At 37.7% G+C, this 13,014-nt stretch overlaps 4 protein-coding genes across 4 annotated transcripts; 2 read left to right on the forward strand and 2 right to left on the reverse strand.

Annotated features, from left to right (window-relative positions):
* Positions 1-1,134: 1,134 nt before the first annotated feature.
* Positions 1,135-3,005, forward strand: LOC106328596. The gene is made up of 4 exons (XM_013767075.1): positions 1,135-1,286; positions 2,364-2,486; positions 2,569-2,629; positions 2,704-3,005. Exons 1-4 carry the CDS (start codon positions 1,135-1,137, stop codon positions 2,974-2,976), a joined length of 609 nt encoding a protein of 202 aa, XP_013622529.1. The 3' UTR covers positions 2,977-3,005.
* Positions 3,006-3,317: 312 nt separating this feature from the next.
* Positions 3,318-5,265, reverse strand: LOC106342880. Its single transcript, XM_013781939.1, has 5 exons — positions 5,065-5,265; positions 4,669-4,895; positions 4,271-4,578; positions 3,758-4,194; positions 3,318-3,677 (listed from the first exon to the last, which is right to left on the reverse strand). The coding sequence occupies exons 2-5, from the start codon at positions 4,881-4,883 to the stop codon at positions 3,510-3,512; spliced, it is 1,128 nt and encodes a 375-aa protein (XP_013637393.1). The 5' UTR covers positions 4,884-4,895; positions 5,065-5,265; the 3' UTR covers positions 3,318-3,509.
* A 1,013-nt stretch (positions 5,266-6,278) lies between these two features.
* Positions 6,279-8,634, forward strand: LOC106328607. The gene is made up of 3 exons (XM_013767086.1): positions 6,279-7,437; positions 7,579-8,160; positions 8,207-8,634. The coding sequence occupies exons 1-3, from the start codon at positions 6,279-6,281 to the stop codon at positions 8,632-8,634; spliced, it is 2,169 nt and encodes a 722-aa protein (XP_013622540.1).
* A 1,030-nt stretch (positions 8,635-9,664) lies between these two features.
* Positions 9,665-12,644, reverse strand: LOC106328617 (uncharacterized protein At3g43530-like). Its single transcript, XM_013767099.1, has 7 exons — positions 12,583-12,644; positions 12,135-12,531; positions 11,299-11,577; positions 10,978-11,214; positions 10,663-10,875; positions 10,078-10,573; positions 9,665-10,005 (listed from the first exon to the last, which is right to left on the reverse strand). The coding sequence occupies exons 1-7, from the start codon at positions 12,642-12,644 to the stop codon at positions 9,665-9,667; spliced, it is 2,025 nt and encodes a 674-aa protein (XP_013622553.1).
* Positions 12,645-13,014: the final 370 nt, after the last annotated feature.

Below are 13,014 nucleotides of genomic sequence, written 5' to 3' on the forward strand. Positions count from 1 at the left end.
CTTCTTATGAACACACATCTGACAGACTGATTACACACTCCTCAGTATCCAATAACCACTGAACTCATCTGCACATAACCGTTGGTTGAGCTTTTAATCTGTCGATGTCAATGTCTGCACTTGCTTCTCTGTTCATCTTATCACACTGAACCAACCAGAATCTTCATAACTCGTGCAAGCTGATCATCACATCCTAAAAGCCATTCTCAAACTGAAAATAGTCGGTGAGACCTTCTGAATAAACCAAGCTCCCACTGAAGTCAAAAAACACCTGCTGGTGTGAACAACAAACCATGTAGTAACAGGACTCCACCTGAAACAAAACCCATTCAGACTTCACTTTTAATTCTCACACTTAGCTTCAATTCTCAGAACTTAAACCTTCTGCACTTTAACTTTGAAAACCCAGTATATGCTTGTATTTTAGAATGTTTGAACCACTGATTATTGCTTGATGATATGTGTCAGACCTGATGATACACACGTCCTCTAACTGCAGTCACTTCAACTGTATCTCTTTTTACCAAAAGACCCGTCAGAAACCTCGCTTTGCTTCACTGCTCCACTCTACTGTACCAGTTTTGAATGTTCTGACCATTCTTTCCTTGAGTGACTGTAACTGTGATAATCTCTGACGTCCTGACTCTCTTTGCTGTACCTTCTGATGAACAAAATTTCTCATCTCCTTTTGCAGAAATAATGATCTTCCTTGTAAACAATACTGCAAAATTACCCAAGATGAATATCCTGTGACTCCTCCTTGCTGTCTTGAGTCTTTCCTGTCATCCTTAAACACCAGCCAAGCTTCCGTTTTCTTGACTCACGAGCTTGTGACAAATAACAGTAGAAACCTTCTATCCACTGATTTTTTTTTTGTAAAAATTTTCATGTACCTGTGTGTGTGTGTGCAGTTGCTTGAACTTGTGGTCGACCGCTACGGTAAGCCTAAACATTTTTGCCAAGTCTGCAATTATCCCGCCTACGACGAATATAACCTGATCCGCCATAACCAAAGTGAAGAACATAATCGCAAGGTAAGCGCAGCTTGTGATCATTATTATACATTTTTAACAACTCTCTGTATCACTAAAATTTTATCCCCATTTTGGTTTGTTTTCAAGCTGGTTGAGAAACATGCTCAACAAGAGGAGGATTGCGAGAGCAGGAAGACAAATTCCAGAATTGGATCTCTTCTACGAGAGAAACAAGAAGCAATCTCTTTCAACCGAGGCAAACAAGAAGAGGCAGCCTAAGGAAGAAGAAGCTAGAGTGCGTGCATCCCCTTTGTGTTAAAGAGTTTACTAAATAATGGAACTTATTTATTATTATTATGCTGAATACTTTGTTCTTCTACCACTCAAAATATTTCCAAGTCTGGTTTGTTTTTCTTTTTTTTCTTTTTAATTAATACATGAGAAGATTTTCGGTTGGTTGTTTTATAGTTTGACATAGCAGTATATTAGGTTTTTGTTTTATAACTTATAGGGTATTCCCATTCATGAAGCTGCTAATAGGAATCAGAAGGCTTCTTGGTCTACTGTCGACCAACTTGTTTGATTGGTTACAGACTTACAGTCAGCTGTGTCTCGAATAAGTTAATGATTTAGAGACTTGTGGTTTATCAAAGGACTAAAATCCAAGACTATATTCATGCACATTACCTATGTATTTAGGGTTTTTTTAGCAAGATTGATTGTGTGTAAATATGTCTAGTGTCATTGTGTCAATGTAACTTGGCTGCTGTGAAGAGCAGCCTTACTCAGCCATTTTATGAAATCAAATATCTAGTTTTGGTGACAACTTAAATTGTCTTCCTTTTCATTTTTCTTTTGCGTTTTAATAAAGTCCACTGAAGTAGTTTGATGAGAAACCCACGAATAGTGTGCTCAGCAACAATTGCACTCCAATCCATTAATTTAAGAAACAATTCCTGACATATAAACACACACAGAAGTTAACTATATTAATCAACCAATGCCCATCAAGGAGATACGTATACACGCTTAGACGTCTAAACAAACTAAATCACTTGGACTAACACCAATGATATATTATAATGCATATCCTGTGCGGTTAAAAAAAATTGAAATCACACAAAGAAGGAGCAATCAATACAAACTAAAAAATGATTTAGTTACTAAGATTTAATCAAAGGCTAAGAAGTTCTTTTATTATAATCGTTAACCTTTAGAAAGCACAAGTTTATACTTAAACCAAGGTCTTGTGCATGAGATTTCGAGATTATTTGCTTTGCAAAAGACCTAAACCCACCAAGCCAAGTCAATGTACTGATTCCTCCACATCAAATACAAATATGCATCAGCTGATATGCATGAAAGTTCACTATCATTTTTCTTCTAAAGACTATCTTCTAGACGACATGGGAGGTTCAATGGGCTTTCTCGGAAAAGGCTTTGCGTTTCTTTAAACAATCAATCTATCAACAACTTCGACGATTTCCACGTCGCTGTTTTAGACATTTTCAAGTAAGAATCACACTCAATGGTTAGATTCTACTTGATCAGTCTTTCTCTAGATCAACAACATAACTATATGTTTGATGTGTAGCAAATTCAACTCGGCATTACCAGGCCGACACTTTGATTTCCCGACCCCTGACAAAATAAATGCAAGAAGACCTTTTTAATTCTCCAAGTAAAAATATTATAACTATTTTCTCTAATACAGTGATAATTAAGTTAGGTTTGTTTCACGCGGTGGAAAGAAGCAAAAGACAAAGAAGAGAAAGTGTTCACAGAGTTCATTGCAAAGAAAGTGAAGCCAGGTAAACTCGATGACGTCACTATGATCACCGGAATAGCATCACCTCCGGCGGCTATGGCAGCTAAGAGAGCAGGAGAGAATGTTCCTCAGCTAAAGTTCATCAAACTTATACCTGATGTTATATTCGTCCCTATGATCACCATTTTGGCCATTGTCTCTGCCAAACTCTCAAGAAGAATGTATTTGAAATAATGCTTTTAATTTGAGCATTCTTGGGCAAATGATTTAGATAACACAAAAAAATTATGACAAAATTAGCATTAAGAAGAAAAGTGAATAGTTTGACACTAATTAAAAGATAAAATGACTAAATTACTCCAAATCCTAAACATTTATCCTAACCCACTCCCTAAATACTGGATGCTAAACTCTAATCACTAAACCTAAACTCAAATATAAAATAAAAATATTTTTAACTTTTAAGTAATTCTCATTTTCCCTTTATGTGCTAATTTCTCAACATTCTTTATTCTCCTATTTAACCTTCCAAGGTAGAAGCAAAGCTCCAAAGTTATTTATTTAGTCAAAAGAAATACATGAAGACCATCATGTAGTTTGAATAGCTATGATGATTGAGTTCATAACACCAAGAATCAAACAGCTGCAATTCTATAGATCTATCTCTGTACTTTAAAAGCTTAAGGATGTCTAGAGAGTTAAAAAAAGAAAACTTTAATTATTAAACCCAAGTTCAGACTTGTTTTATTGAAGTTTCCCAAAGCATTTTAGGATCTTCTTCTTGATCCAGAAGAGCCTGACCTTCTTTTCCCTCGCTTTCTCTTCTTGTTGGGACGCTTGGTAACATTTGACTTTGGCTTCTCTTTTGAAACTCTACGTCTCTTTGTTTTAGTCTCTTCCTTTACCTCAAGATTGCGTGGCTTCCTGTTCCTTACCTACATTTGAGTTACAAAAAGAGGCATATGAGAACAAAAGCTATACAACGATGTTTGTTTGTTAAGTTGCAGAAACTTACCGGTCTTGATGGACCTTCCTCAACTGAAGTTTGTTCTGTCTTCAGTAGCTTCTTATTAGGAACAATAGCTTTCCCTTCCCTTTGCATCATTTCAGACAATAAGATATCTGTTGTCTCGTCATCATCTTCAGAAACTGAAGCAGACTTAACTGTCTTTTCTTCGGAATCATCTTCGTTTTTAGTAACCAAAAGGGGCTGCTTTTGTTGCTCCAAAGAGAACCTACATGGATTCTCATTCACCACCTTGTCTACTCTGTTCTTCAAGTTAAGAGCTTCCACCTTTACTGCTTCAATCTTCAAAAGCATCTGTTCCAAGAACGCATCACCTTCCCCAAACTCAAGAAGCAATGTCTCCTCAGAGAAAACTGCCTCTTCCTCCTTAGAGTTCTTATTCTTTTTATCACTGAGAGCAACATCGCCAAAAGATCTTCGGTTTTCTGTAATTAAAAAAAAAGTATTAAAGTAGTAATAATTAATGGTAGATAAACAATGAACACGACCACGAGAAGATACCGTAATAAGAGAAGAGGTTATGGTTAAACGTATAGGAAGAAACATCTGAGGCTTCTTCTTCTTCAACTCGCTTTCTCTTTCTCCTCTTCTTGACTCTGGTTCTCTGAGTACGACACTGAAGAAGAGATCCAACTTCTTCTGATCTGAGATTTTCCAACTCTATCTGCTTGGCTTGGCAAGATTCTTGGAGTTCTTTGTCGTACTTCCCTGCTTGGTTCTGAAGCTCTCTGACTTTGAGTTCAAGCCACTTGCAACGCCACGTTATAGGGTGTATGAACCTCCTCCAGTGATCAGTCAGCTTCTTCTTTCTACCAGAAATAAAAAAGGAACCAATCTCACAACAGAACAAAAAGGAATAATAATCATTCCCAAGTGAGAGAGATAAGGAGCTTACTTACCTCACCCACAAAGGATCAGTACACATGATGGAGTCAGCTTCTTGATCATTACAAGCTGTTTCCTCAGTCTCATCACGTTCAGAAACAGTTCCACTAAAGGAGGAGCTAGAAGAAGAAGAGCACACATCATCATCATCATCAGTGTCCTCATCATTGCATTCCAATATATCAACAACAACCTCTTCATCATCATTCTTCGATTCCTTCAACTCCATAACCCAAAATCCCTATAAAATGCCAAAAAAATCATCTTTTTCGTTAACGATCAACAGATACGCAAATGCCCAATTCGGAAAGACGCGAAACCCTAAACGAAAGTTCGAAGCTTTATCGTCGATCAAAAACAACAAACCAATTTCAGATTCAAAACAACAGATTCTAAAGGGGAAAATTTACCAATTGGGCTTCTTCACCGATTCAGCGGCGGATCGAAACGGAGATGCGGTGGTCGAAGTTTTTTTTTTTTTTTCTTATGGGCAGGAGAGCTCAAATCACAAGTGGGGTCTACTTCACTCCACGTCTTTTTTATCTTTATGACAATTAATTGTTGTTTGTGTATTATCGTACACACCGTTTATACAAAGATATTGTCCTAAAGATAATGAGCTCGCTCCTCTCCTCTCTGTTCTCTCCCTACGTATCTTTCACGGACCACAATCTGATTTGGACTAAATGGACCAAAACATAATCTAGAATATACAAAAAAAATCTGTATAGACCAAAAGGTGTAAAATGACTATTTTACCTTTAATGATAGATCAATGTTGATCATTAGATCAAATTATCTATTTTATAATCTGAACCATCCAATTTCCCCCTTAAAATCGGATCTCTCTCTCTCTTTCACCTGGGTCCCACCGAAATTTAATCCATTTTCTTCTTCTTCATTTCAGTTCAACTACACGATTAAATTCACTCCTTTCACCAACCAAAATTCTCTTCTTCAATTCTTCATCTACAAACCCTTAACTCTGTTTCTTAAGGTTTTTCTACAGCTTATGACGCTTTAAAACATCACATGTACGACGTCCTTGGTTCAGAAATCTTTAGGTAAGTGTATGTATACTCTCTCCCTCTCTTTCTCTTTCATTCTTCTCAGTCTCTTTTTTTTTTATCATTTTCTGTTTCGGTTTAGTCACATAATATGTCTGTTAACGTTATGAATCATGTTGTAAGGTTTAATATAATGTTGTTGAAGTATGAAGCACAATATTGTAGAAAAAATCGTTTTTGCTTACGGTACAACTGGTACAACTTTTAAAAATTCGTTAAGAACCAGTGACACTGGTACAACTTAAAAAGTGAAAGTAGTAATACTGGCAGAATTAGTATTACTGATATTATTCATACGAAACGTACAACTAATACACCTGCTATAACTCTAAGTAACATTAAATAAAAATATGGGTAGAACTTGTATAACTTATAGTAGTCATGTGCCGAGTGAACATAGTATAACTGGTATTACTAGTATAACTTATAACTACTGTTACTTGTAAACCAGTCTAACTGGTAATACTAGTATAACCAGAATTTTAGCAATAGTAAAACTCGTATAACTGGCATAACTATTAAGCGGTAATGTTGGTTTTTACTCATTTTCAGGAACTATGGATAGTAGTGGAGCTGTGGTGATACATTTTGATCATGGTGGAGACCGGCATATTTCTACATTAGTGATAAAAGGAAGATATGAGGAGATTACTTATTCTCATTTGGTTGATAGAATATGTAAGAAAATGAATATCGATGTAGCTGCGACAAAGCTTCAATTGAGTTACTTTCCTCTGGTCGTGGATAATAAGAGGCCTTGTTATATTTTGGATGATGAAGATGTTTTAGGATATTTAATGGAGGTAGACAAGAAAAACCGGCGTAGTGTCTTGCATGTGGAGCTTTCCGAAATCATCTCAGAAAATCAGAGTAACAAGCATTTTTCTATGAATGATGAAATTATGAGTGATGCCAGAGCTAATTATGGTATGGTTGAAGTTGAGGAGTTGGCAATTGTTCCTCAAAAACAATCAGATGGGTACGACCATGAGAAAAGCAATGGAGAGGGTGATGAAATGGATGATAGGGAGGAGTTGGCAGCTGTTACACCAGTTGAAGAAACAGTTGTCAATGTTGAGTGGGATGATGGTATTGATATGAGTATGGATCAAGAATTTGCAACTAAGAAGGAAGTGAGGGATTTAGTGGACAGAGGAGTGCATTCGAATTGTTTTGAGGTTGATATATTGAAGTCGAATCCTGTTCTTTACTTATTGAAATGTCGTGGGGTTGGATGCAGATGGTATTTACGAGCTGCAAAGCTGAAAAACTCGGCATTTTTCACTATCAGAAAGTATAGAAAGATGCATACGTGTTTTCGGGGAGAGGGAAGTATAATCAAAAGGGGGAAAAGAGGCACACCAAGCTTGGTCGCATCAGTGGTGCACGCTGATTATCCAGGCCAATTCAAGACTCCAGATCCAAATACTATCATAAATTTGGTGAAAAACAAACTAGGAGTCAAGGTTTCATATTCTACGGCTTTGAGAGGGAAACACCAAGCTGTCAGTGATCTGCGTGGTAACCCTGAGGAGAGTTTTGCTAGACTGCCATCTTACTTGTACATGTTAGAAAAGATGAATCCTGATACCATTACACGATTAGTAGTGGATGAGACTAATCAGTTTAAGTATATGTTCTTTGCGCTCGGAGCTTGCATCGAAGGGTTTAAGGCGATGAGAAAAGTGATAATAATGGATGGAACTCACCTAAAGGGTGTGTACAAAGGAGTGCTTCTCATTGCCACTGCTTAGGATCCAGACCATCATCATTATCCCCTCGCTTTTGCGGTAGTAGATGGTGAGAAAAATGCGAGCTGGGAGTGGTTTTTGACTATATTAAAAACTTTGATACCAGATGATCCCCAGCTTGTATTTTGTACTGATAGAAACCAAAGCATCATCAAGAAAGTACACGAGGTGTACCCATTGGCAATTCATGGATATTGCAATTATCACTTGTCTAATAATGTCAGCGGAGCATGCAGCAATGTTAACAAGAAAGGGGTTGCCAAAAAGTTCAGAAAAATTGCTGGTATGTACACAGAGATAGAGTTCAGAAAGTGCTACAATGATTTCAGGAGCACGTATCCTCAGGCCGCCGCTTATCTAGATGACAGTGTTCATGAGACCAAATGGGCAAGATGTAAATTTCCGGGAGAAAGGTACAACATAGATACAACCAACACTGTTGAATCTATCAATGGTGTTTTAAAAGAACCAAGGAAATATGCGTTGTTGCCAATGATTGATGTGGTGGTGGGGAAGATTGTAGAATGGTTTAACAAATATCAACAGTTATCTTTGCGTGTACCAGAGAGGCAGATACTAGTCCCGTACGTGCATGGGATATGGCATCACAATTATCCGAAGGCAAAAAAGCTCGAGGTGAGGGAGCTAAACAGATTTGAACGTCACTACAATGTGATTGGGAAGGACAGTCAAGGTTATTTTGTTGATTTGAGCAATGGAACATGCTACTGTAGGTGTTGATATTGACCGGTATCCTTGTGTGCATGCACTTGCTGCCATCATGGCGCGTGGAGAAATGGCTGAACATTATTGTTCTAGGTATTACTGGATGGAGCAGTGGACTTTGGCATATTACAGGACAGTATATCCAGTGCCTCATCATTCTTCATGGGAGAGTTATAAAATTCCTGAAGAAATCCGATCTCAGGTTGTCTTCCCTCCTTATGTTGAAAAAAAGAAAGGAAGACTACAAGTTACTAGATTCCCATCTGCAGGAGAATATCGGAGGAAGAAAAAGAAGAAGTATCCACCATTGGTCGGTGAAAATGACGGAAGTGACAGCGATGAAAGTAGCAGCGAGGGAAGTCGCAGCAAAGGAAGTGGCGACGAGGGAGGTGACAACGAAAGAAGTGGTCATGATGGAAATGAGAACAATGAATGAGCCTTGATTATGTTTTTATGTATGTGAAACTTATTTAAGTATTGTGGACCTTGTTTATGTGTATGTGAAACTTATTTAAGTATTGTGGAACTTATTTTATGTAATGTGTTGTTTCTGTCAAGTACTACAGGTACAACTGGTAAAACTTCATATATTATCACTTGTCTAATAACTACATTATATATATATGAGGAAATAAATACTAGTATAACTGGTACAACTGCTTCGGTTATAAAAGTTTTAAATTCTATTTGGCTTTCCATAAGTAAATAACAATAGAATAGACAAGTAGGAAGATACTTAGAGTGGTCCATCCTAATTATTCAAAAAAAAATTATCAATTTTTTTTTTACAATTATTACATAATCACATAAGTTTTCATGATCTACCTTATACTTTAAAGGTTTGTTTACTAGTTTGTTCACTATATTTTTGAAAAACATACACCAAATATGTTTTAACAAAATTAATGATTTTATTGCATGTGCGCATATGTATCTAAATAAATGAGAGTTGTACAACTTAGGTATACATATTTAGTATGTGGTACAACTAAAATTTTCAAATTTTCAACCAAAATACAACTATGTACAAACTTGTACAACTCAAAAACTGGTACAACTATATATAAGATTGTAGAACTAGAATACTCGTACAACTATATGTTATTACGTTTATCATGTTTTAGTTGTTTATCACATTTAAAATGTGTTGCATGTTCTAAACATGATGGTTGTACCTTCTTTTGTCTAGTTGTACCAGTTGTACCTGTCAGAGTAATTTTGCCATATTTAATATGGTTGTACTAGTTATACCAATGACCTGTTACAATCTAACAAGTTGAAAACCACTATGACAAACACAATAACAATAAAATCACAAACATAAGTAAGTCTTAAGTTTTACACATACCAAAGCAACATAAGCAACACAAGTTCAGAAAGACACAAGTTTTAAGTTTGACAAAAGCATCACCAACATCCAAAAGCAGCATAAAAGTTCCAAGTTTCAAATACAAGAAACACACCGATTATTTTGGGACATATGGAGACTGATGTGCACGAGAAGGCTTTGCCAACCTCTTCGGCCTCGTCAAGGGCTCTCCATCCTCGGGTGAATGATCTTCAGCATCTTCATTCACTTTCTCCGCAGCTTTTTCTGCAGCTTCCTTCTCCGCAGCTTCCTTCTCAAGCTTCTCGGCATCTGCTGCCATCAGTTCAAGCTCATTATCACCCTCCTTCGTAGCCTTCTTATCCGCGTCAATCTCTGCCATGTGCTCAGGCTCATTCTCGTCATTCTTCTCCGCAGCTTCCTTCTCGCCTTCCTTCTCGAGCTCTTTCTCGCCTTCTTTCCCAGGCTCTTTCTCGCCATCTATAGAAACATATAAGAATTAATCATCTGTCTTCAAAAACAGAACCAAATAAATAAGATAACAGTTTATACCATTTTCTTTGGCTCCAACGGGGTCAAAACGATCATGAGCAAAAAAGTCATCCATGTTCCCAAATCCGTCCCTTGGATTGCGGTCGTCTTCCATACTCTTAATTCTTGCTTCCAATTGGGGAATTTTGTCATCCCTCACCTTAAGCTCTTCTTTCATTAGCTTGGTCAGCCTTGTTTCCAAACTCTCATATCCTTCCTCTGTTTCCTCGCACACCCTCGGACCCTCAGTTTCTTTGCACACCCTCGGACCCTCAGGTTCTTCACAAATCCTCGCAGGCTCGTGTTCTTTCTTTCGGGTTTTGATATCCATCGTGTACAGATCGTCCCAAAGAATCTTAACTCTGTCCTCGATAACAATCTTGCTCCAACCATCGACAATTGGGTCAGACTTATCCCCATCATCTCCAAGCTCAAAGTCATCCCATAACCCATCATCAAAGATCTCAACCAATAGATCTGCCTCGTTTCCTTTTGGTTCCAAAATATTAGATACTTCCTGAAAAATTAACCAAAATGTCACACATTAAGGTAAAATTATGAAGACTCAAACAAAATCACACAAAAATTACACTTCAACTGTATCACCTTTGTCTCGTCAAGCTTCTCATATATCTCTTCCAATGCATATCCTGACGACCCATTCGCTACAAACCTCGACTTGCACATTCTTGGACAACTATCATCAAATTCTTCAACATTTTCTCTAAAATTTTCCTTCAACACTTGGATACTTTCAAACGCCAATATCTCTAGTGGGTTGATAAACCCAGGAAATGTCCAAGCAGCTTTTGATGGGATCTTTCCTCAAAAATGCTTCACCATATGCATTATCTCCTTTATGGAGTCGTCGAAGGTGAAACGGCCCCAAGGAAACGTGTGGCACACACGAAGATCATTAACCATTTGGAGAAGAAAAGGCTCTATAGGGGTTCCATGTCTTGATCTTCCTCTAATGACTGTGGCCAAGAAGTAAAGTACTGCCTTCTTCAACCGATCATGACTACCATCATATGTCATCTTCTTTAGCTTATTTAGGACATCAGCCGGTGTCACTCTTAGTTCAGGAGGATCCTCACCCTTATTCTTTGGTTTTTGCTGAAAGTACTTCTTTGCAAACCTCAGACTCCCAATGCTCTCCTAGTTCTCTGGATATGTGTGGCAGTATAGTCCTGATAGGAGGCCATGTTCTCTGATGGAGTAACGAATGGGAACCCCGTTTACCCCAAACCAAGCCTGTCTCTTCTTGTCGACTTTTATGGTGCGAAGCAACAACATCCATAATCCCATGACCTTTTTTGTTGGGGAGCAATCCATATGGAAAAGATGCTTGAACTGTGGGTGCCCGTGAAACCACTTCTTCTCAGATGCATCAAAATGTTTAATCAACTTGATGAAACGATGTTGATGACACCTTGAGGAGAGCTTACATGGCTTCCCATACTCGGCTGGTTGGAAGTAAAACCTGTGTGGTTTGATTGCTCCTCCAGCCATCTCCTCACCCTTCACAGAGAAAAAATATAACATTAATACAACTGGAAAATTAAAGAGTTGTACGAGTAACACAAGTTATGCATATGCAAATTATACTAGTATTACAAGTTCCAGTTGTACAAATATTGCAAGTTTTATACTTAAATATGTTACAGTTATAAGAGTTATACAAGTTCAATATCTCGTAGTTGTACGAGTAATACAAGTTTTACATATAACAGTTGCACAAGTAATATTTACTTTAGTTTAACAGTTGTACAAGTACTACTAGTTAGATAAATACTAGTTGTACGAGTGATCCAAGTTTTACATATTACAATTGATTTAGAGAAATATGAGTGATACACGATTGATAAGTTCTACTTGGAAGTTAAACTTTAAGTAGTTGTACGAGTTACACAATTTTACATTTCATAGTTGTATTAGTAATGCTAGTTAAACTTATTTCATTACTACTAGTCACACTTCTCTTAAATACAACTAAATCTACTAGAACAACTATATACAATATATATCCTAGTCGTACCATATTACTAAAATTGAATTCAAGTTGATCCGATTTTTACCTCTGTAGCATTATGTTCTTGAGATGTGCGAGTGTCACCATGATTCGATCCAATTTCCTCAGGAATTTCTCCTTCTTCCGAAGAACGTGTCCTCCCCTTAGTGGACGACCCAGAATGAGGTTTAACCGGAGGGTCTTGTTGTGTGCTCGCCCTTGGAGGATCTTGTGACCTCGCCCCCTCTGCTGACCGTGTTGCTTCAATGCCGTTCTGAGTAAGAGAACCGGCCGGAGTAGGAGAAGCGGCTGGAGTAGGGTCTGCCGGAGTAGAAGAGGCGGCCGGATTTCGACGCAGATTTTTAAGGTTAGGGTTCTGATCCTTAGGGTTCCGCCGCGGCCGCTTACTGGGTTGAGATGACGACCCACCGTTGCTTTCTCCGTGTTCTTCTACCGGAGATGGACTATCTCATTTCTTCTTCGCAGGTTCAGTGTTCTTCTTCGGAGGTGGAGACTTCTTCTTCTTCGCCGGTGGAGATTCATTCTTCTTCTTAGTTTTTTGGTTTTTAGATGCCATTTTCGTGACAGAGAGATGGACAGAACGAGAGAGATATAGTTTGATCGTGAATGTGTTAAGAAAGTGGAAGAATTATGTTTCGATGGAGCCTCTTTTGATTTGGGGATTTAGGTTTCCAGTCGGGTCGGATCGGGTTATGTGTCGGGTAGGATAGTAATGGCACGGATCGTAAATAAGTTAGTGTCTTCTGATTTTTTAGTTATTTACTTATGTTTTATATTTAAATTTTAATGTAAAATTAATAAAAATTATGGATAGGTCATTCTAGATTTTTTTGACCCCTTGTGGTCATTCCTAGAATTTGATTCACCTTTCACAGAGAGGATGAGTTGAAGCTTGAGACTTTCTTTTGTTTATAGCCGGATCTTGT

This window comes from Brassica oleracea, chromosome C1 (genome assembly GCF_000695525.1).
Source record: "Brassica oleracea var. oleracea cultivar TO1000 chromosome C1, BOL, whole genome shotgun sequence".
In the NCBI taxonomy this organism is placed as follows: Eukaryota; Viridiplantae; Streptophyta; class Magnoliopsida; order Brassicales; family Brassicaceae; genus Brassica; species Brassica oleracea.